Source organism: Onychomys torridus, chromosome 18 (assembly GCF_903995425.1).
Source record: "Onychomys torridus chromosome 18, mOncTor1.1, whole genome shotgun sequence".
Classification (NCBI taxonomy): Eukaryota; Metazoa; Chordata; class Mammalia; order Rodentia; family Cricetidae; genus Onychomys; species Onychomys torridus.
The window spans coordinates 60,533,017-60,554,605 of NC_050460.1; the positions used below are offsets into that span (position 1 = coordinate 60,533,017).

Consider the following 21,589-nt stretch of genomic DNA (forward strand, 5'->3'; position numbering starts at 1 on the left):
AGAGGTCAGTGGGGACATCCTGCCACCACTGACCTCTGGGTGTCACTCAAGCCCTTGGTTGTTGTCAAGCCTAGGTGTTGGATCTAGTGCTTGAGACAGAGCTGTGGGATTTGGTGAGATGTGATGTGACCCTCCTCAGGAGACTTCCCTCCAAATTCATGTCCCAGTGAAGCATATGCCACTCATGTATCCAGTGGTATTTGGTGTCATTTCAAAGTGACCTATTACTGGATTGTATGGTGCCTGCTGCCTGCATTTTCTTCTTTTTTAAACAAATAATATATTTAACTTTTATTTCATGTACACTGGTGTGAAAGGTGTCAGAATTACAGACAGTTGTGAGCTGCCATGTGGGTGCTGGGAATTGAACCCAGGTCCTCTAGAACAGCCAGTGTTCCTAACCCCTGAGCCACCTCTCCAGTCCCTGCTGCCTGCATCTTCAGACAGCAGCAGGGAAGGAAGCTCTCTGGGGCTTCCCTTGTAGGAACTGTCACGGCCTGAGCCTCCAGAAGGCTCTGCCTTCTCCCTGTGCCACCTGCTTCTGGGTTCTGGTGGTGGCTGTGGGTGTGTGTAGTGTATGTACTCGTTAGTGTAGGTGTGCACACGTGTGAAGGGTGTTTTCCTTGATTGCTCTCCACCTTCATTTTTATTATGTTTATTTAATGTGCATGTGCATGGCTGTGTATGTATGTCTGTGGATATGCCCATGCCTTGGCAGATGCATGGAAGTGAGAGGACAGTTTGTGGGATTGGTTCTTTCCGACTACTGTGTGGGCCCTGGAGCTTGAACTCAAATCATCAGGCTTAGCAGCAAGTGCCTGTATTCACTGAGCCGTCTTGCCAGCCCTTGTCCATCAGCTTCTGTTGATCTCATCTCCTTTAATGCTGGGAACCCAGTTGTGACAGTGATGACCTCCTTGTTCTGGGAGGTGGGCGATGCTCTGTGCCGTCCAGCTCTCCTTCTTCTGTGGGAGGTGGGCGATGCTCTGAACTGCCGTCCAGCTCTCCTTCTCTGGGAGGTGGGTGATGCTCTGAACTGCTGTCCAGCCCTCCTTCTTCTCTGGGAGGTGGGCGGTGCTCTGAACTGCTGTCCAGCTCTCCTTCTCTGGGAGGTGGGCGGTGCTCTGAACTGCTGTCCAGCTCTCCTTCTCTGGGAGGTGGGTGATGCTCTGAACTGCTGTCCAGCCCTCCTTCTCTGGGAGGTGGGCGATGCTCTGATCTACCATCCAGCCCTTCTTCTCCTCTGGGTCTTTGGCTTACCTCATTCTCAACATCAGCGTTTTGAGCAGCCCCATTGGTCTGACTTCCATGATTGTTTAATCCACATTCTATCTGTGAGGAAGCTCTGGGCTGACCCAGTTTTTCCCTGTAACTGATACACACCCTGATACTCACACAGAGACAGTGAGACAGTGGTAGAGAAAGGTGGACACACTGATGTCACTGATGGCTACATGTCTAGGTGGGGAAGAAATGAAGACCATTATGGAGAGACATGGCACAGAAGACATGCTGCAGACACAGGCCAGGCCGTACACCATCATTTAAAGAATGTACGGAGTAACCACAACCACAGCAGCTTGACCTCAGGGCTCATGCTACAGAACTCTCATCCTGATGGGCAGCAGGGCTAGGGTGACTATCAGACAACAGGTGGAAGGGACTGGCACCCCCATGTCACTATGGGTATGAGGTTGGAAAGGCCATGGCCTGGACTGGCTGAACTATGATTGTCGTCAGCTCCAAGTCCCCTGGCTGCCAGACTAAGCTGGCCCTTTACCACCCACTGCTTGAGCAGGCAGTGTCCTGATCCTCACTGGCTCAAGCTTTCTTTTCTGTTCCATTCCACATGTGATTAGTAGGAGCTTTTTCTGTGAAAATGGGAACAGAATCACGAACCCCCACCTGCCCTCACCAACCCTTTCCATCCCTTCTGTCTCTGCCACTGTCTCTCCTTCCACCAGAGTTGGGGGTCAGGGAGTGAGAATTTCAGCCCCAGAAAATGTTTTTGTTTCTGTTTTTAATAAAACACAGGAGCAGAGTTCCCCCAGAGGCTCAGCCCTCACAGTTTGGTCTAGCCTCAGACTGTGACCATAGCTTCTGGCAGTCCCAGGGCTAGCTCATTGCCTATGCCTGGACACACACTAAGGCCTTGAGGACCCCCTTTCCAGGGCTCCTACCATCAATCTCCTGGCGGGCTTCGTCTCTTTCCCACAGCCTGCCTCTTTCATTATCGGGGACTAAGGGTGTCCAGCCCCTCGATAGTCCTCTCCCAGGGTCCGGGAAGAATCTACAGCTAGCTGATAATTAATCTTTGATGAAAAGAAATGAATCTATGCACACAAAACTCCTTAGTTCATACACTTTATTTTCTGTGCCAGTTTTTTTCTCTACACAGCTTCTATTCTGCTCTCATTTTTTGCTCCTTTCTTGCCTGATTCCTCTCTATATTAATCTACTGTCCCCTCTAGGTTCTATCTTCATTCCTTCATCTAGTTCTATCCCATCTAGGTTCTCATCCATCTAGTTCTTTCCCACTTCAGCTCCTCTCCCATCTCCTTCTCTCTCATCTTGTTCTTCCCCATCTGGCTCTTCCTCATCTTCCATCTCGTTCCTCTAGTACTCTCTTCTAGCCCTTCAATCTAGTTCTTCCCCATCTCAGTTTGTTCCTCTTGAGTTCTTACCCATCTAGTTCTTCCATTCTCTTTTTTCTTCTCCATCCTCTCATGCCCTGGGAGTCCCGGTATATATACACTTACAAGCAGTAATCCCTTGGCAGTGCAAAGCCAGGCTTCCAGGGTCAAACGGAGGGGTGATAAGAACCACATATGGGGGCTGGAGAGATGGCTCAGCCGTTAAAGGCTAGGCTCACAACCAAAAATATAAGAGTCACATATGGGCTGGAGAGATGGCTTAGTGGTTAAGAGCACTGACTGCTCTTCCAGAGGTCCTGAGTGCAATTCCCAGCAACCACATGGTGGCTCACAACCACTTGTAATGAGATCTGGTGCCCTCTTCTGGCCTTCAGGGACACATGCAGGCAGAATACTGTATACATAATAAATAAATAAATCTTAAAAAAAAAAAAAAAAGAATCACATAGAGGGGCAGTAATTGTTAATTATCATTTGCAACCCAAAGGGGAAGTGACTAATGGGGAAATGAATTAACTAAAGGCTAAATTCGGATAATATTTAAGAAGAAGAATCTTTTTTTTTTTTTTTTTTTGGTTTTTCGAGACAGGGTTTCTCTTTGGAGCCTGTCCTGAACTAGCTCTGTAGACCAGGCTGGCCTCGAACTCACAGAGATCCACCTGCCTCTGCCTCTCGAGTGCTGGGATTATGGGCATGTGCCACCACCACCTGGCAAGAAGAGGGGTCTTATGTGCTCAACTCAACTATAACCTTAAACGTGATTGGTAGAAAATGTTAAGAATCTATAAGTTGCTAGGTCAGCAGGAGAAAATAAAACTGCCCTCTTTTTTCCTGTGGCTCCTATCTGTCCAAGCTATCTGCCGTTTTTTTCTGCAGGATGGGGGAAAGTGTGCTCAGTCATTAGGCAACCTGTGTACAGCTAGATGCCTTTTTGATGATAGTTAAAGGGAGATCTGGAACTAGAGGTAAGATCTGGGAAAGGAGGAAGTTAAGTTTAATTGGCACACCTGCCAGGCCTTCTCAAATGGGTAGTCTGTACACTTAAGTCTGTTCTTAGAGAGCACAGAGGTATCTCTGATAAGGTACTTTCCTCCGTCTGGGGATGGGCCTGGCTGGATGCTGCCAATGTCGATAATTACAGGGAGGCTTGAACTGGGGTTCTGGCTGTGCATAGCTGTCAGTGCAGAAGGTTATCTAAATATTCCTTTAGTAGAGGGGAAATGGTGCCCAATAAATGATGGAAAAGCTACAATAGCACACAAGAAACTCATAGCAGGAAACGGCTGATAATCAAAAGCCAAATATCACCAAGGCTCCTTGAGCCTCAGCTTGACCTCTGGAAGGCCCTCGGCTTCTTCCAGGTATTAGCTTTGTCATAATCACCTGAAATCCTACTTTGTATATTTTTGCGGCTTGTAGCATTTCATCTACTCATTACCATCCTGCAGGTCCCTTGCAAAGGTTCCCTATGTACTTCTTTTTCCTTCCTGTAAACTCAGAGAAGGTGCAGTGACTTTACTTGGATGCAGGGTCACAGTACTAACAGCCAAGGGGCATTTAAAATGAAGCTCTTCAGTTCACTACCATACCACCCTGAACATGCCCATACCAAGTGCTGTAGGCTAAGATTAAAATAAAATAAAATAATAATAATAATAAGGCTTTTCCAGTTCTCCGAGGTGACAATCACTCTTGCTAGCTGTTGTGAACCTTTTTTTGTTTGTTTGTTTGTTTGTGTGTTTTGTTTGAGACAGGGTTCCCTCTGTGTAGCTTTGCACCTTTCCTGGATCTCACTCTGTAGACCAGGCTGGCCTCGAACTCATAGAGATCCACCTGCCTCTGCCTCCCGAGTGCTGGGATTAAAGGCATGCACCACCACCGCCAGGCTAAATTTTTTTTTTGAGCTGAGGATCGAACCCAGGGCCTTGCGCTTGCTAGGCAAGCACTCTACCACTGAGCTAAATCCCTAACCCCATGAACCTTTTACATCATAGCCTTTCCTGGCCCTTCTGGAACAGAGGTGAGAGAGTGAAAGGAGGGTTGGGGTGAAGATGCCGAGCACCTAAAGCACCCTACCTGTTTCATCTTTATTTTGAGCAGCCTCTTGTTAAAGAAACCATGGTGACACCTTGGTTCCTGGGACTGGCAAACCATGGCTTCACAGACGAGGTCTTGTGTAGTGAGAAGTTTTCCTGTGTCCTGTCTGGTCCCACAGCCACTCAGGCCCAGGTAAACACACGGAGGCTTACATTACTTACAAACTGTATGGCCTAATGGCTCAGGCTTCTCTCTAGCTAGCTCTTATAACTTAGCCCATTTCTATTCATCTATAAGTTGCCACGTGGCCGTGGCTTAACGGTACTTTCACATCTTGCTTCTCTTGGTGCTGCTGGCGTCTCTTCTCTGCCTGCACCTCTCCTTTGCCCATGCTTGTCCTGGCTTTCCCACCTGCCTATAAGCTGCCTTGCCATAGGCCAAAGCAGTCCATTTATTAGCCAATGAGAACAACACCTATTCACAGCATACAGAAAGACATCCCCCATCAATCTTGTGCACTGTTCCTTTTCAGTACACAAGGGTGGTGCTACCACTAAAGGTGGCCTTGTACTTTAGAGGGCTATGGGAAGAAAAGGACAGAATTGAGACCATCTGAGGCCTGCCAAGCCTACTTACTGTGTTTCCTACCAGGGTGGTCGAGCATCTGCTGGCCTGCCTTAACAGAAGCTGAGTGTGCAAATTCCACATCCTTGCCGAGTGGTACCCTTGGGGTCACTGAGCACACACCCCTTCTGAACCTTGGCTTGTTTCTTGTGTGCAAGCCAGACTCTGCTGAGGGGATCTGGGTGTGCTTTTGGCTTTGAGGCCAGTAAGAGGCCAGCAGAACACAAGCTATTCAAGCGAGAAGTGGTTGTTTATGGTGATTCTACAATGGACACAGCAGGGCAGGCTCCTGCTATCTTTAAGGGTGGAGGTGACTTTGTATACAACCTGCTCCTGTCCATGGGCATCTGTACCAGGTATGAAGAGAAACATCTAGAAAAGATGCCAGGGTGACAGGAAAATAGGAACCACAGTCATACATGTCAAACTGTTTAAAAAATTCAGCCAAAGGAAAGCAGAAACAAAGTTCATAGTACGTGACTTGGGTCAGAATCTGGAAAGCACGGGCAAGTTCGAACCACACAGATGCCCTGGCAGCAGTTCTTAGAGTAGGGGAAAACAACATATACCCCCCAACACTGACTCTGAGGGTAACCACTGCATCATCACTACCAGATGGAGTACTCAGGAGCCACCAGCTGTGACCATGCCTGTGGCTGCCTGTCATTGTCTTTCAGCCCTTTCAATGGGCAGTGAGCCAACTGCCAAGGAGGCAGAAACAGCCCAGAGGGACCAGTTCCAAAGTGAGAACAGTTCAAGCCTCATGCTTCCTGTTCAGATCAAAATGTACCTATTCTTGGGGCCAAAGAGACGGCTCAGAGGGTAGGAACTGCTAAGCCTGGTGACTTGAGTTCTGTCCCCTGGTTCCACATAGCGGAAGGAGAAAACCAACTCCTGCAGGGTGTCTTCTGACCTCCACGTGTGTTGTGACATACACATATGTGCATGTGCGTGTGCACACGCACACACACACACACACACACACACACACACACACACCAATGTAATTTATATAATCCTTTTCATCCAAGGCTTCACATTCCTCAATACATTGCCACATACATGGACCTGGGTTTGAGAGGCTGTTGAACTAAAGCCAAAAGTCTGAACATTAAAGATGGGTCTGACTGCCTCACACCATCTCCATCCAGGGAGACGTAGCTAGCTAGTATGGTGAATTCTAGAAATACTTACTGTTTTCCGTTTTTGTTGCCTTCGGTACAGTGTTTAAGTAATTTAAGAAGAAATGCGATTAGGAGACCCAAGATGACAGGTGAGATGCAGTCACAATCATTCTACTCAGTCTTGATTCTTTATGGGGGTGACGGTTAATGCACACTCATAGCCAGTTAAAGTGCTAAGAAAAAAGGTGACTGTTCTCAATTCTAAATGGGACATCTATATCCATCCCATCCCATACAAAGCTCAGAGAACATCTTGGAACAAGGGCGTGGAAAGGATGTGAGAGCCAGAAGATGGGGAGGAGGGCTGTGAAACATCAGCGGTAGAGGATACTTACACTAGACTGAGCCAATCACCGTGGATCATAGATGGAGGAGGGGCTCCTTAGGCCCATTCCTCCCTGGGAAGAGGCCAGCAGTCAATGGTTGGCAGGTGGTCGGTCATATTCCTCAGTCACCTGTAAGTTGACTCTGTGCTTGTTGCTTTGGGTCAACTGGACACAAACCTAGATAAGGTCAAACCTGGGAAGAAGGAACCTCAATTGAAAAAACAAAAAAACAAAAACAAAAACCCTACCTCATCAGATTGCCTGTAGGCAAGACTGTAAGGCATTGCCTTGACTAAGGATTGATGGAGAACCAAGCTCACTGTGGGCCATGCAACCCCTGGGCAGGTGGTCCTGGGTTATATAAGAACACAAGCTGGGGCTGGAGAGATGGCTCAGTGGTTGAGAGCACTGACTGCTCTTCCAGATGGTCACGAGTTCAATTCCCAGCAACCACATGGCAGCTCACAACTGTCTGTAATGCCAAGATCTGACACCCTCACTCAAACATAAATGCAGGCAAAATACCAATGCAAGTAAAATAGAAATAAATAATAATAATAATAAACCCACAAGCTAAGAAAGCCATGGCAAGCAAACCAGGAAATTGTTCTCCAGTGGCCTCTGCTTCATTTCACTTTCTGTCTCCAGGCTCCTGCCCACACCTCCCTCAGTGATGGGCTGCCAAGCTGTAAGATGACACAGACCCTTTCCTCCCTAAGTTCTGGTTATGGAGTTTTATCACAGCAACAGAGACTGTAACAAGACACCCCTGATGCAGGGAGGGATCTCTACCCACACTCACATAAGCAACCCTAGTTAAATGAAGTGGGCCAGACATAAAAAGACGTCAAAGTAGAGGGGACTTGTTGAGAAGAGGTTCCGTGGGAAGGAGAGGGGGACTAGCATGGGTAATGGGGGTGTGTGTATGATCCAAGTACATTATATAAATATATAAGACTGGAAGACTAAGTTTCACAAAGTGATTAGAAGACCCTGGCTGAGTTGCCAAGCCTCGTGCTGGTCACAAAACCAACAGTCTCGTTTGGTTGTCTTTTCCACTTGAACTGATTCTGAGAAGTGTGAATGCAGGAACGTGGAAGCCAGTGGCATGTCCTGCACCTGATGTGCTACAGGTTCACTGGAGGCCAAGACTCAAATGAATAAAAGCCCCAGCATGGGCCCCAAGCAAGCCTGTGAAAGGCAGGCAAAGAAAGCCCAAGATAACACCTCGGCAGACCCCACTTGTCACCCGAGGTCCCACCTGTGGCCTCTAGTGTCACTGTAGGCAATCTCCTGTCCCCCATACTGTGCCTAGTGCTGAGAACCAGGACATTCACAGCAGCACTGACTGTCCCCAGTGATGGGGCTCCTCAGCTAACATGGACCTCTGAACAGCTACACTGCTCAGTCTGCTGTGGCCACCAGAGGCTCTGCTGTCCTAGTCCTCTCCAATGTAGTAGTAGATGTCTGTATCCCAGAAGAAGGGAAGCTGAGGCACGAGGGTCAAACTGGAGGCCAGTCTGGACATTCTCTCTCTCTCTCTCTAAATGTACGCTAACTTGTTTGTAACATAGCAGTTAAAATCAGTGTAACTCCTAGCCCTTGTCTACTGTGTGTGTGTGTGTATGTGTGTGTACTTAATTTTTTTGGTATGGATTTCTTTTTAATTAAGGGATTTTCTATTCATTTTACATACCAACCATAGATTCCCCTGTCCTCCCTCCTCCCATCCCCAGACTTCCCCCCCACCACAACCCCCCTTCCCACCTCCAAGGCAAGGTCTCTCATGGGGAGTCAGCAGAGCCTGGTACATTCAGTTGAGGCAGGTCCAAGCCCCTCCTCCCTGCACCAAGGCTACGCAGTGTCTCACCATAGGCACTAGGCTCCAAAAAGCCGGCTCACGCACTAGGGGCAGATTCCCACTGTCTGGGGGCCCTCTAAGCAGTTCAAGCTAAACAACTGTCTCACTTATCCAGGGGTCTGGTCCAGTACCATGGGGGCTCCTCAGCTATTGGTCCACAGTTCATGCATTTCCACTAGTTTGGCTAGTTGTCTCTGTACTTTGTCCAGTCACGGTTTCAATGTCCCTTGCTCACAGAATCCCTTTCTCTCATTGATTGGACTCCTGGAGCTCGGCCTGGGACCGGGCCGTGGATCCCTGCATCTGCTTCCATCATCAGTCACTGGATGAGGGTTCTCTGATGAGTTAGGGTATTCAGCCACCCGATCACCAGAGTAGGCCAGTTCAGGCACCCTGTCGACTATCGCCAGTAGTCAGTGGTGGAGTCACCTTGTGGATTCCTGGGAACCTCTCTAGCACTCTGCTTCTCCCCATTCCCATGGTGTCTTCATTTGTCATGGTATCTCTTCCCTTGCTCTCCCATATTTAATTTTTTGTAATGTAGTAGTTACACTGAGTGTAATTCCTATCCCATTTCTATTCTCTCTCACAGTTTTTTCCTGTTTTTGGTAATGTAGTAATTACAATCAGTGTAACTCCTAAACCCCCAGTTTATCCAGGCTGCGGCTCAGACCTAAGTCACCACTACATTTTACCAACACCCACTGCTCACCAGTGTGAGGAGGCTGAGTGGGCCTGAAGGCACTTTGCTTCATCGACTTGCAATTCAAGAGGGATGTCATAACAGCCTTCCTAACAGACGACGACGTCCCTCAGGGCTTGTTAGGGATGATGCAGTTTATCGTCTCAAGGAGCTGCAGATTCTAATCTGGAACATTTCTAACACTGTGAACATTTCACTGTGGCCCCTGGAGGACGCCACTGAATGCTATAGATACAAATAATCAGGGTGTGACTAACTCATTCTCTGGACGCTGTGAGGGACAATAACGACACACTGAGCCTTGTGACTGATATTTATTCTCGCAGGCAAGAATTCATGGGACTGGAATGGGGCTCCCGGGAGCTGAGCTCAGTGCCGAGGTGACTCTCGTCCTGAAGAGGGTTGAGGCATTCTGAACTTGGAGAGGTCCAGGTTCAGGTCTAGGAAGGTGTATGAGTTGTACTCATGATGCTGTAGGTTCTTGTAGGTGGTGGTGTTAGATGACTCAGGGACCAGAGTGGGCTCTGTAGAGGAAAGTGACAGGGGAAATGTCAGATATCCGCCCATCTGAGCACTCAGGAAGTGGAAGTCTCCACAACTCCAGTCTGACCTGTGAGCTGTCTAACTAGAAGAGAGGAGGCCCTGAGGTCCCCCTTGTCTTCAAAAACAATAGAGGAATAACCTGAAAATATATGCTGAAATTTATCGCCTTACCAGTTACGTGTAATCACAAAGTACACGGACGGAGGCGACACTGTCACCCTAAGAGACTCACCTCTACCCTTGCCACAGAAACCTTCCCTGAGATTCTATCACAGGCCTGCTGGGAGACAGGACAGCTCTCTGCTTTGTTTTTAATAATAAAATGGCAGTGTCCAAACATCTACGAGAGGGGACAAGGCTGCTTTGTTTCTGATCTAGACAGCCACACCTCACCTTACTTCTGCACCTCTAGGCTCCGGGCTCTGAGTTTGGCAGGACCTGGAGTTATGGATGGACTTCCAGGTCATGTAGAAACACACAGGAGAGGAATCATGTCCCTTCGCATGATTTCATCACATCACATCTGTTTGTGATGGAAACTGTCATCACGGATCTGAGGAAAATCTGAGCGTGACATCAATGATAAAAGGAACAGGAGGACCAGGGAGGAGGGTGCAGTTTTGACGTTTCTACTTTTGGGGGGAAATTGTTGCTGTCTTCATGGATTCATAGACAGAAACAAACAAACACATTTAGCCTTTTATCTTCAATGGGAAAAATTAAATCCGTGTACCTGAACACTAACACTTGATAAACTTAAAATTTGAAGTGTGGGACTGAAGCAAAAGGAAAAGGCTCTTCTGCAACATAAATGCAACAAACAGGAGACGAGACAAAGCTAGCAAGGCCCACAGGGCAAGGTCCGGGCTTAGACTTCCCGACTCTGGAAATCAGGGCAGCAGAGCAGTCTCAGTTTCTACTCACACGGCACAAGAAACAAACACCCCAACAACTTAAACACATTTCTCTATTCCAAATCCGAAAGCCGATTCTCACTATTTAATTTTATAAAAAGAAAGGAGAAGGATGTCTTATAGAGCTGGCCTCTTCTCTGCCTCTGCAAGCTCAAGATCTTCAGTGTGGTGAAGGCATACCTCCAAAGCCATGGATTACGTAGCTATCATAGGGGAGGCGACAACAGGTGGAGCCGGGGGATTATAAACTCTGCCAAAAGCAGCTCACCTGTAAGCAAGGAGCTTCAGAGAAGGACCACTTTGTGAGCCTTGGCCGTCAGACAAAGAGGTTGGGGTGGTGAGGGAGCAAGTTTGTTTGTGCAGTGTGGGAAACTGAGCAAAAGCCCTTACTCACTGGCTAAGCCCCCACACTAAGCTACATCGGCAGCCCCGTGAGGAGTTGTTGTTTCCCCCAGAGACAACCTAGGAACCCCCAGTCCTGTATTTTCATCTTGGGTTTGAGGCACTCCTTTCCAGTTGAGATCAAATCTGAAAATTGCAAGTGTCAGAAAGGCAGGAGGTCCTGAGGTCTTAGGACATCTGTCACGCACTGGTAGCTGGCGGATTAGTGAAAGAAGGGAAACGGAAGAGGAAGAAAAGATAAACGCTGTCAACATCCTGCAAGAGCGACAGTTAGCACTCCAGGTGATGCAGGTTAGGCAAGGGTGGGCTCGGAACGGCACGCAGGTACAGGAAGAAGGCCTTGTTAGCGATGCTGCATCTTAAGAAACTCTCCAGAACTGCAGATTCTAAAAATCAAAGAATTCCTGTTTCCCAGTGAGCTGCCCAGAGGGTGTCACACATGCGCAAGACCACGCAATATGTCAGGAGGCCAGTCCCACTTGAAAAGCTCCTCACTAGAAACTCACTGTAGAAGATTAAACAGCCCATTGTGTTGTAGCTATGGAACGACCATGGCTGCAGTCCATGGCTGCCTACCTGCTAACACCTGCTTCCGTTCACTAGGCACCAAGTTGCTGAGGCACCTCTCTCGCTCAGATCACCTGAGGGCTATCACCGACAAGTGACTGCTGCCCCTGACCCATGCATGCTCCACAGGAGACTCTCTGACTTCCACCCAGCAGGATGCTGGGCAAGTTCATGAACTGTGTGCTTGGACACCCTCCAAGGCTAAGTGTGGTGATGCTGAATTACCGGTTTCCAAAATTTACACTGTCTAAGAAATAGCTAAACAAGGCCAAGAGGTGCACACCTGAACCTAGCCCCTGGGAATCGGAGGCAGGAGGATCACGAGTGCAATGTCAGTGTCAGCTACCTAGCAAGTCTGAAAATCACCCTGAGCTACAAGAGACTCTGTGTCAAAAAAATAAATAAAATTAAGATTCCTTTCTAAACACACAGAAATGCAGGGGGGGGGGGGGCTTTAGAATCTATACACCCTAAAGGACAAGGAGAGTCTGAACCAAGGCAAGGAGTACCCTGTGTGTCGTCTGGGGCTTCCTGGGGTGGGCCTGCATCAGTGGGCGGGGCTTCACCGACTGCCTCCTGGAAGCTCCCCTCCAGCTGTGGTCCTGCTTTCTCTTCCAAGGTATCTTTCTTCTGAACAGGAACTGTCTTCGAATAGCTCACTGGTATCTGATCTTCCAAGGTCTCCACCTTGGCTGTTGGGCAGCCTTCGGGTACCTGCTTCTCCGGGCTTTCTTTTCCGACCAGGACCCGGGGAGAAGCTGCCTTCCACTCAGGCTCTGGCCCTTGTGGTTCCAGATGTCTGGCTCCGGCCCTGGGCGCGGCTGCTGGCAGCTGTTCTTCTGCACTGGCCCCTTGTGTTCTGGTTGTGGGCACTGAGCCACCAGCGAGCTGTGCAGATGACCTGGCCTTTGTACGGTCGGGTACGATTCTTTCAGCTTCAAAAGGCTTTGGACTTTCCTTCCTTGTCTTACTTGGCCTCGGTTTCTCCTGCGGGTGTTCTTCCTTCACGGTTTGCTCCAAAAGCTCACTGGACTGTGATCTGGATGCCATGGGCTTGGATTTGGCTTCTTTGCTGTCCCCTACAGGCTTGGTGATGGTCCCTTTCTTCTTTGGCTGCTGGGACTTCTCTGGGTAGGTGACATCTGTGCGTGGCTTTTGCACCTTGGCTTTCTCTTTTGCAGGTACTGTGATTTTGGGGACTCCGTTCTGGAAGGGACGAGAGGCCTCTGGTTTGTAAAACCCTGCCTTGCCTTTGCTGGCCACTTGGGGACCAATGTTGGACACATGTCCCTCCCCATCAGAGTCTGAATCTGAGGAGTTGGAGGAGGAAGATGAGGATGAGGATGAATCATTTGTCCCCTTCTGCACATGCCGCCGAGCCTCTGAGTCAGAACCCTGTACTTGGGGTGGAGATGTAACTTTCTGAGGAAACTCTACCAAAGTCTTTCTTGACAAACGCTTCGGAAGCCCTTCATCTGTGAGTGGCAGGCTGCCACCAGGGTGTGGGCCGGCTACAGCCCCACCTGTGTTCTCCACTGCTGGGTAAGAACTGCGTGGAGATGCACTTTTGGACAGTGGCGCTGCTGTGTGGGTGGCTAGGAGCTTGCCCCTCTCCTCTGCTCCCACCACATCTGGGAAACGGCATAAAGAGGAACATTTATTATTTAATGAACAACTCAAAGCCATAGACATAGCATTGCACACCAGCGTATCATCATGTCGTCCAGGAACTGACCTAAGGTAGGTTCCAGGAACCTCCCCACAGGCTGGGGCAGCAGGAGGAGTGGGCAGATCTCTCCAACCAAAACCCTTAAGGAAGGGCTTTCTCACCAACAAGAGACTCCAACTGACTCCATTTCTACACTCATGGCTTCCCAGACGACAATATTAAAATGATCTCACTCACATTAAGACAGTTAAACTCTAATGCGAGTTTTTTCTGTTGACTATACACATGTTTTACAAATGTATAATTTCTTGAAGCGCTAAGACCACTCAAGTATTTGGTGCTTTTCCAATAGTAAAAAGTTCAGAGTTTGACCTTCCTAAACAAAACCGCAGAAGTATAGACAGGAGTCTGTTTGGAATATGGGTAAGCGCATCCCTGTGAGGAAGAGTGTGGAGGAGGGAATGGCAACAACTTTTCAAGGAAAGTTGCCCTAAAAAGGAAGAAAGGTCCTCAAAATCCCACAGGTCACATGGGAATTTCCTCAGCCAAGAAGACAAGTTTTACAAAGCCAGAAAGTCTAAAATGATTTAACACCACACATATCACTGGAAACATGCGAAAGTGCAGAAAAGGCAGGATAAAGTCTATCCGAAAAATCTTACATTTCACAGTCACTTATGAAAGAGCAAATGAACAAACAAACAAAACCCACATAGATCAGAGCTAATGTCATTCAGTTTTCTCAGGCATCAATCTTTCTAACCATATGGATCAGAAGAAAAACACAGGACAAGCTATTAATATGCGATATTACCTTCCGAACCTGAATGGAACCAAACATTCTCCAGATGCACAGATCTAGAGAGTCCTTAAGCTGGGGCTACATCTGGACTAAAGCAGGAATGCTTCCTCCTCCGTGGTAGAATCAGGGCCCCCTCACCCACGTTGTCATGGTGACACCCACACAAAGGTTCAGGGACCTGCGGTTAACTGAAAGAGCAGGAACAAAGAAGAGTGAAGGCCCCAGGCCAGTGACAGGCCTGTGGAAGGCAGTGACCAGAGCCAGAGCATTGGGTGACGGCTGAAACCCGCTGGTTCAGACAGGCCGCGGCCACCTACAGTGGGGACCGACACGGTGACTCAAAGAACACACGCTCCAGGCCACACTGAGTAGTTCAGCAGAGCATGGCAGCACATACCCGCTCTCTCCGAGCTTCAACTGCACGGCTCAGAATTCCCAGCAGCCGCATGTATGATTTCCCTAGGCCAGCTAGCCCACTTGTCTACACCACTGGTATTTCTCTGAGCTTGCTTCTTACAAATAGGAGACAACCTTAGGGCTGGGGTGTGGCTCAGCTGGTACAGTGCTAGCTCAACACACACAAGGTCCTGGGTTCCCACCCAGCACTGCAATAAAGCAGGTGCTGTGGTACATGACTGTGATCCTAGCATTCTGGAGAGGCAGGAGGATCCTAAGTTCAAGGTCACCCTCAACTACACAGCCAAGTTTAAAGCTACCCTGGTCTACATAAGGTTCCATCTTAAAATTAAAGAAGCTCTCGGATGGCTATTTTTCAATAGAAAAATGATGGACTAACTCTTCCAAAATATGTTGATGATTTGGGGATTTTTGTTTTTATGCTCTTGATTGGACCAAGGGTCTCATGCACTAGACAAACTACCACTGAGCACTATTCTCCTTAGTTAGCCTTGGAGATTTAGAAAATTGTAATGAGTTATAAAACTACATTACAGGGGCTGAGGTGTAGCTCAGTGATAAAGCATATGCTAGGCACATGCAAGGCTCTGGGTTCGATCCACAGCCTCCCACCCAACAACTCACACACACAAAGAAGAAAAACTGACATCATAGATTATTTACCTATGAAAACAGAAAGAACATTCCAGACAGGTTTGACAAGGATACTTCACCGTACACGAGAAGGCCTGAATAGTTTCTCTTGTTCTCGTTGGCTACAGGAAGAATTCCAGGAAAGGCTAACGGGTCTAGGGACTGGTTCTGCTTTTAATCAGTTTCTGGCCTTCCCAGACTCAGCCCTGGCCTAATCTTTAAGCCTCAGCCAGAAGCCTGTCATATGGACCTACAGTTGCCATCACTAACCAGCACCCATACCAAGTCTGCATTCACCAGTGCAGTAGACCACAGAAGGTGGTATCTGAGAAGCACACTTGGTGTGTGGACACAGGATGCAGCATCCTCTCATGGCATTCTAGCTAGAGACTGGCTTTCCTCAACAAACCGCCCCTCAGAGCACAGAAGGGGACATGCAGGGGCCACTAGTTCTACAGAGACACGCAGCCTACACACAGTCAGGTCTACAAATACTATCAAACAGCGCCAACCAGTGCTCCCTGTTGCCTCCCCATCTCCTCTCAAGGCACAAGTCACGTTTCTGAATCTCCTTTCTGTTTGGCTGAAAATGGAGACCACAATCTTCAAGCTTTCTGTCAAAGAAAAGATGGCTGCTGTGCGTTAGTGGGGCTGGAGAGATGGCCTGCCAGTTCAGAGCACCTACTGCTCTTGCGGAGGGTCCAGTTCGGTTCCCTGCTCCCATGTTGAATGGCTCACAACAGCTGGCAACTCCAGCTCCCGGGGAACTAATGCCCTCTTCTGCGCCCCTGTGGGTGCTCTACTTATAGCCACATGTCCACACAGCGACACACACAGCCACATAAATAAATGTGGACATACATAATAAAATGAATTAGCAACCCTAAAATACTCCTGTGTAGTGTCGATGGTTTATAAAACTAAAGCAGAAAACAAGGCATACTTACAAAGGTACTTTAAACAAGGCCTGTAAAGTCACTTAGATTTCAGAAATTTAGGATTACATGTGTGTAAAGATTTAAGAAAAAAAAAAAAGGCAGCATGAGAATCCAGATTTTTTTCGCCCCCAAAGTAAGACAGTACAGTGACTGAAATATAGACCGTGGCCAGAATGTCAAAGTCCAAAGCAGACCACTCTGGTGTGACCCCTCGGCTACTCATCAGTGAGAGGTGACGTGCAGGTGACAGGCAGGAAGTGTTCAGAACAGCACTCCCTCCACACTGTGGCTGTAGTTAACATGTCTAACTTCTAGTTTTAGAAACTATACATGTTTAAGCCTGGACTGGAGCCTTAATGGAGAACTAACTTTGGCTTTATACTCCTTAATGAGCTGCACAAAAGCAAGGTGTTATGGCACACACCTGTAATCCTAGCACTTGGGAGGATCAGAGTTCAAGACCAACACGTACTACATAGAGACCTTGCAGAAGCAAGCAAACAAACAAACAAAAACAAACAAACAAAAAACCTGAAAGAAAGTGACGTGGAAATGGCTCAGCCAGTAACTTATGGATCCGTACAACATGGCCCATGACTGGATTCAATGAACAGCAAAGAGAAGTCAAGCATGTCTCCCAGAAGGGCCTGTGGGAGCACCGTGGGACTAATGTATGGTGGCAGCTTTCCTTAGGAAGGAAGAACATGCTACTATGTGGTGGGAGCCTCTGGGGAAGGGCAGAAAATTTTCCTCAAGGGTGGTTCCTGACCTTTGGGCTGGGGACCAAGAGCAGATGCAGTGAGCCCCAGGGGCTCTGAAAGCCACTCTGGTTCTGATGGTTTCTAATCCCTGGGACTTTAAGGAAAAACACAGGCCTCCATGTGGCTAATAGAAGCATTATTTCTTTTTCTCTGTACAGCAATCATTTTAAGTTATAAAAGTGTAATATGCACAGAAGACAATTTACTTCTGAAGACCATCTTCAACCCCAAAGTACACTGCCATTCCCAAGGTGCACGAGTGTACAGACAGACAGACAGACAGACCACATCTCCACCAGCCCCAAAGCACCCAGGGTCGTGGTAGAGCTGCCAGCTCAGATGGCTGCAAGGCCAGCAGCAGGAGCTCCATGGGAATCCAAGGCCAAGTCTCCCTTCACAAACCTTCACTAACACCCATTTAGTCTAAAATCATGTATCTAGAAGGCAGGCTTATAGACATAATTCAAAGCTTCATCACAGAAGAGGACATAGTATTGAAATCCAAGTCACTCACCAGTAACCAGTCATAAGCATTCCAGGCTATGCAAAGCCCTGGGATGGATCTACAGCATGCAAAAATAAACAACAGACCATGCCACATGCAGTTCACAACTTAACAGACATTTCTTAGGTATACTGAGATTCTATGTTTTGCTATTGCTATTTTAAAAAGTCCTCATGTTTAAGATTTCTGTTTTTCAGCCAGGCAGTGGTGGTGCACGCCAGTAATCCCAGCACTCGGGAGGCAAGGCAGGCGGATCTCTGTGAGTTCAAGGCCAGCCTGGGCTAACAAGTGAGTTCCAGGAAAGGCGCAAAGCTATACAGAGAAACCCTGTCTTGAAAAACAAAACAAAACAAAACAAAAAGATTTCTGTTTCTCAATGCACCTAGGAGGAAAAGAGAACTATATTTTAAAACCAGGCAGGTTTGGGCAGGGCTGAATCATGTCCCTCTGGAATTCGGGCCAGGACACATTTGCTACGTCTCTGGGTGCTATGGGGCTGATAGAGATTTGGGGATGCATGTGTGTAGAGAGCATGAAAGGCTGTGTGGACAGGCACTCTCTAAAAGTGCAAACATTTAGCATCCAGACAAATAGAAAAATAATGGAATCTATAACGTTTCACATACCTCAGTCGAACAAATGCTGTTCTAGTGAAACTCAGACCCAAATCAATTAGCACTCACTCCATAGTCCCGTGTTAGGACAGAAGACTTGCCAAGAGGCAGTTCTGCATAGCCATTCAAGGATAGATCAGGGCTCTGTGAACTAAGAAACTAAATTCAATGGTCCTAGTTCGTGACCCATTGTCAAAAATGAGCAAGGCATGGGAGATAAAGTTACTCTCAGAAGAGAAACATTTCAAATGCACTGCACTTCCTGCTGGCTTGGTGGGAGGTTATCCTATACTGGCCCAGAGAAGGGAAAAGGTTAAAACTTGTGCCAGAAATCAAAATGATTTCGCAAAGAGGTGGCACCAGCTGAACGCAGCACAGCGGAAACACTGGCTCCTAATCCCCTCCCCGGGGTCCTGATGGTGTCCCCGGATGGTGATGGGGCACACCAGGAAAACCTCACTAGTCTTGGAGAGACAGGGAAAGCCAGAAACCAGGAAAAGGAAAGTAGGGTGGGTTCCCACTAGTTCACACAAGCATGGATCCAGAGAGCCTGGGAAATGCCCAAGCTCTTCTGCTCTCCCTGTTGAGCTGAGCATTTAGAAAGTAGCACTCTCCATCTAAAGCAGTAGTTCTCTACCTGTGGGTTGTGACCCCTTTGGGGGACTGAATGACCCTTTCATGGGGGTACCTAAGACCATCAGAAAACAGAGGTATTTTTACATTATGATTCATAACAGTAGCAAAATTACAGTTATGAAGTAGCAATGAAAATAATTTTTTGGTTGGGAGGACTGTATTAAAGGGTCAAAGCATTAGGAAGGTTGAGAACCACTGAACTAGAGCAAACAGTAAAAGACTTTGATACCACTGATGTGTTGTTGCCAATCTTGTATCTGATTATAACACAGACACTGGGAAGATTAAGAACCTCAGGTTTCGTGGCTGGTCAAACTCATTTCATGCTAATGACTTTGCATTCTTGGCCCCTTCCAGACCATCTTTAAAATCTCACCTGTGGGTGCACTTTGATTCTTGGGATTTGGTTGTATTCCCCCTCCACTCTTCCCTGACTCTGTAGAAAGGGGCACCGTGGAAGGCAGTTCTCGGAACACCCTTGCCTCCAGGAACACAGCCTGGGGAGAGTCAACAGGGAAGATGACAGCCTGTATACCGTAAGTGCTATATGTTAATATAAATGTTAATATTCACCATGCGGCACATTTATTACAACTTTCATAACATATGAGATGTATGAAAAGTACAAAAAAAAAAAAAAGAAAAGAAAAGAAAGCTGCAAGAAAAATAAACCCAAGTTCCAGGGCAACCACCATTAGCATCTGGGCAAAGGCAAACATCTTAGTTTCCCTATTCTCTGCAAAAATTTCCCAAACTGGAAACTTGGAAGATTTTTATTAAAAAGAAAAACCTTGCCAGCTTCTTTATACAAAGCTGCAGGGTGTCCTGGTGAAGAGCCTGGTCCTGCAGAAACCTGGGGCTCAGGGGGTAGGACTGGGACGCTGCTGCTGGGAGAAGCCCTGGCTGCCACCTGCCCTGCAAGATCCCAGTTATGTAAATCTGTACTGACACTAGGGAGAGGAGGGAGGTGCTGCTGGCCTCTGGGCCTCTGATAGGATCCTGGACGCAAGACCCAGCGGAGGAGTCCAGACTCCTGGGTCTAGCTAGACAGGGCAGGCAGTTTATGACACCGCTTATATTGTTACTCTATAAAATACTATGTTTCTTTTTGCAAAATTATCTCCCTACACTTAGTAGCACCATCTGCTAGGAAACACAATGTAAATAATTGCCTCAGAAAGTTACAGTGTAAATGGGAAGAATCTTAACTGTAATTCCCCAGGCAACCACTCAAGCATGTGCTAGATGATGGGATGCTTCATGCCTGGGCCCAGAAAAAAAATGGGGAAAACTTCTATTTATATTTGATTTTCTGCATGTGTACAAATTATGTGCACTGCTACACGCTAAAGAAAAAAATCGCTGGGAACAAGATACCTGAAGGAGTAATTAAATAGTGCCTATCTGGTGACGGGAGGCCCTCTGTCACCTGTATTTAATATTGCTGTGAGCACTTCCTGCTTTGAGGCTGGTTCAATGACAGCATTTGACAAGCAAGCGCAGGGCCCTGGATTCCATCCCCAGAACCCAAATCCCAACAATCCCCAACACTGGTTTTGCAGAGAAAGCCAGGTTTAGTTTTAAAAACAGCCAAAGAGCCTCAGCTTTGCTCCTGCAGAGAAGGACCTCTCTGGGTCAGGCGAGCACAGGACCTGGGACCCCTCACCCTGGCACCAAGCCCATGGGTACAGCCGAGGGTCAGGCTACCGGCCGGGTAGGTCGCGCCCTTTACCTTCAGTGCCCGGATTCGTCCTCCCCGAAGCAGGAGAGCCATGGCACAGACGCTCCTCGCTAAGGTCGCACCTAAGTAAGTGACCTGCGCGCGCGCACACGCACCATCCGAGGCTCCGCCCTGCGTTCACGTTCGCCAATCACAGGCCAGGGTCGGTACGAGCGTCTGAGCGCGCAGTCAGGGAGGCCTTCTGAGGCCACGCCCCTAAAGGAATTCACCAATCCTAGGTGGGAGCGCTTGGGGTCCGCCCCTGGGCAGGTCCTGCTTGAAGTCCCGCCCCCCGTTTAGGGCCTACCCACCTTGCCCTGATCTCACCCTTAACTCTACAACCTACCAATGTTGTACAGCTAGAATCATGCCCTTAGCGTTTCTGGTTCGACTTGAGAGTCTTCGTGTTTGGTGAGGTTTTTGTGAGTTTGTTGTTCGTTGGAGATACAGCTCAGTGGTAGTGCGCTTGCCCCGTAGAGGCGTGTCCTTCCAAGTGCTAGGATTAATGGTGTGCACCACCACACCTGGCTAAGATTTATTTATTTTTCATTTTATTTTTATTTTTTATTTCCCATTATGTGTACATGTATGTTTCCGAGTGTGTGTTTGTACCTGTGTAGACCAGAAGATGATTGCAGATCCCCCTGGAGCTGGACTTACAGGTAATTGTAGTCCCATAGAGGTCAATGTTGGTGCTGGGAACCTAAGTTGGGTCTTCTCAAAGAGCAGAGTGCACGCCTACCCCCGAGCCACCTCTCTAGCTTTGCAGGAGGTTAAGTTTACAGTGCTGCTGAAAATGAAGTAGAAGACTGAGAGCAGATCATGGATTCAGGAGTATCTGTAGAGACGATTGCTCTGACATGCCCTGGTCAGCAAAGTGCTGGGGCCTAGATTGTTCTGGAAGCAGAAGCTGCTCCTCCATTGTTAGCGCTATCCAAGGTTCCACAGCGCATGCCCTCTGCCTCTAGGAAGCAGCAACTAGCAGCTTTAGACCAGGGTTGCAGATGGAGTGGTGGTGGTGGCTTTCATTTTTTTCTATGGGTCACACAGAATTCTGTGTGAGCTACTAGGATCTCTGT

General features: G+C 48.0%; 1 protein-coding gene across 2 annotated transcripts; it reads right to left on the reverse strand.

The window, feature by feature from the left end:
* Positions 1-9,688: 9,688 nt before the first annotated feature.
* Ndufv3 (NADH:ubiquinone oxidoreductase subunit V3) lies at positions 9,689-20,651 on the reverse strand. Of its 2 annotated transcripts, none has more exons than XM_036167711.1 (4): positions 20,523-20,651; positions 19,167-19,317; positions 12,325-13,446; positions 9,689-9,913 (listed from the first exon to the last, which is right to left on the reverse strand). In XM_036167711.1, exons 1-4 carry the CDS (start codon positions 20,562-20,564, stop codon positions 9,759-9,761), a joined length of 1,470 nt encoding a protein of 489 aa, XP_036023604.1. In that variant the 5' UTR covers positions 20,565-20,651; the 3' UTR covers positions 9,689-9,758. The 2 variants fall into 2 exon arrangements, with proteins under 2 accessions (XP_036023604.1, XP_036023605.1); XM_036167712.1 differs by having other exon boundaries at positions 19,167-19,287; positions 20,523-20,650.
* Positions 20,652-21,589: the final 938 nt, after the last annotated feature.

Bases quoted from the DNA above. Each gene is read 5' to 3' on its own strand.
- Ndufv3 (XM_036167711.1), bottom strand. From the start codon at position 20,564: ATGGCTCTCCTGCTTCGGGGAGGACGAATCCGGGCACTGAAG. The intron at 19,318-20,522 runs GTAAAGGGCGCG...TACGGTATACAG, and splicing joins GACGAATCCGGGCACTGAAG to GCTGTCATCTTCCCTGTTGA. The intron at 9,914-12,324 runs GTACTCCTTGCC...TTTCCTCTACAG, and splicing joins AGCCCCAGACGACACACAGG to AGCCCACTCTGGTCCCTGAG.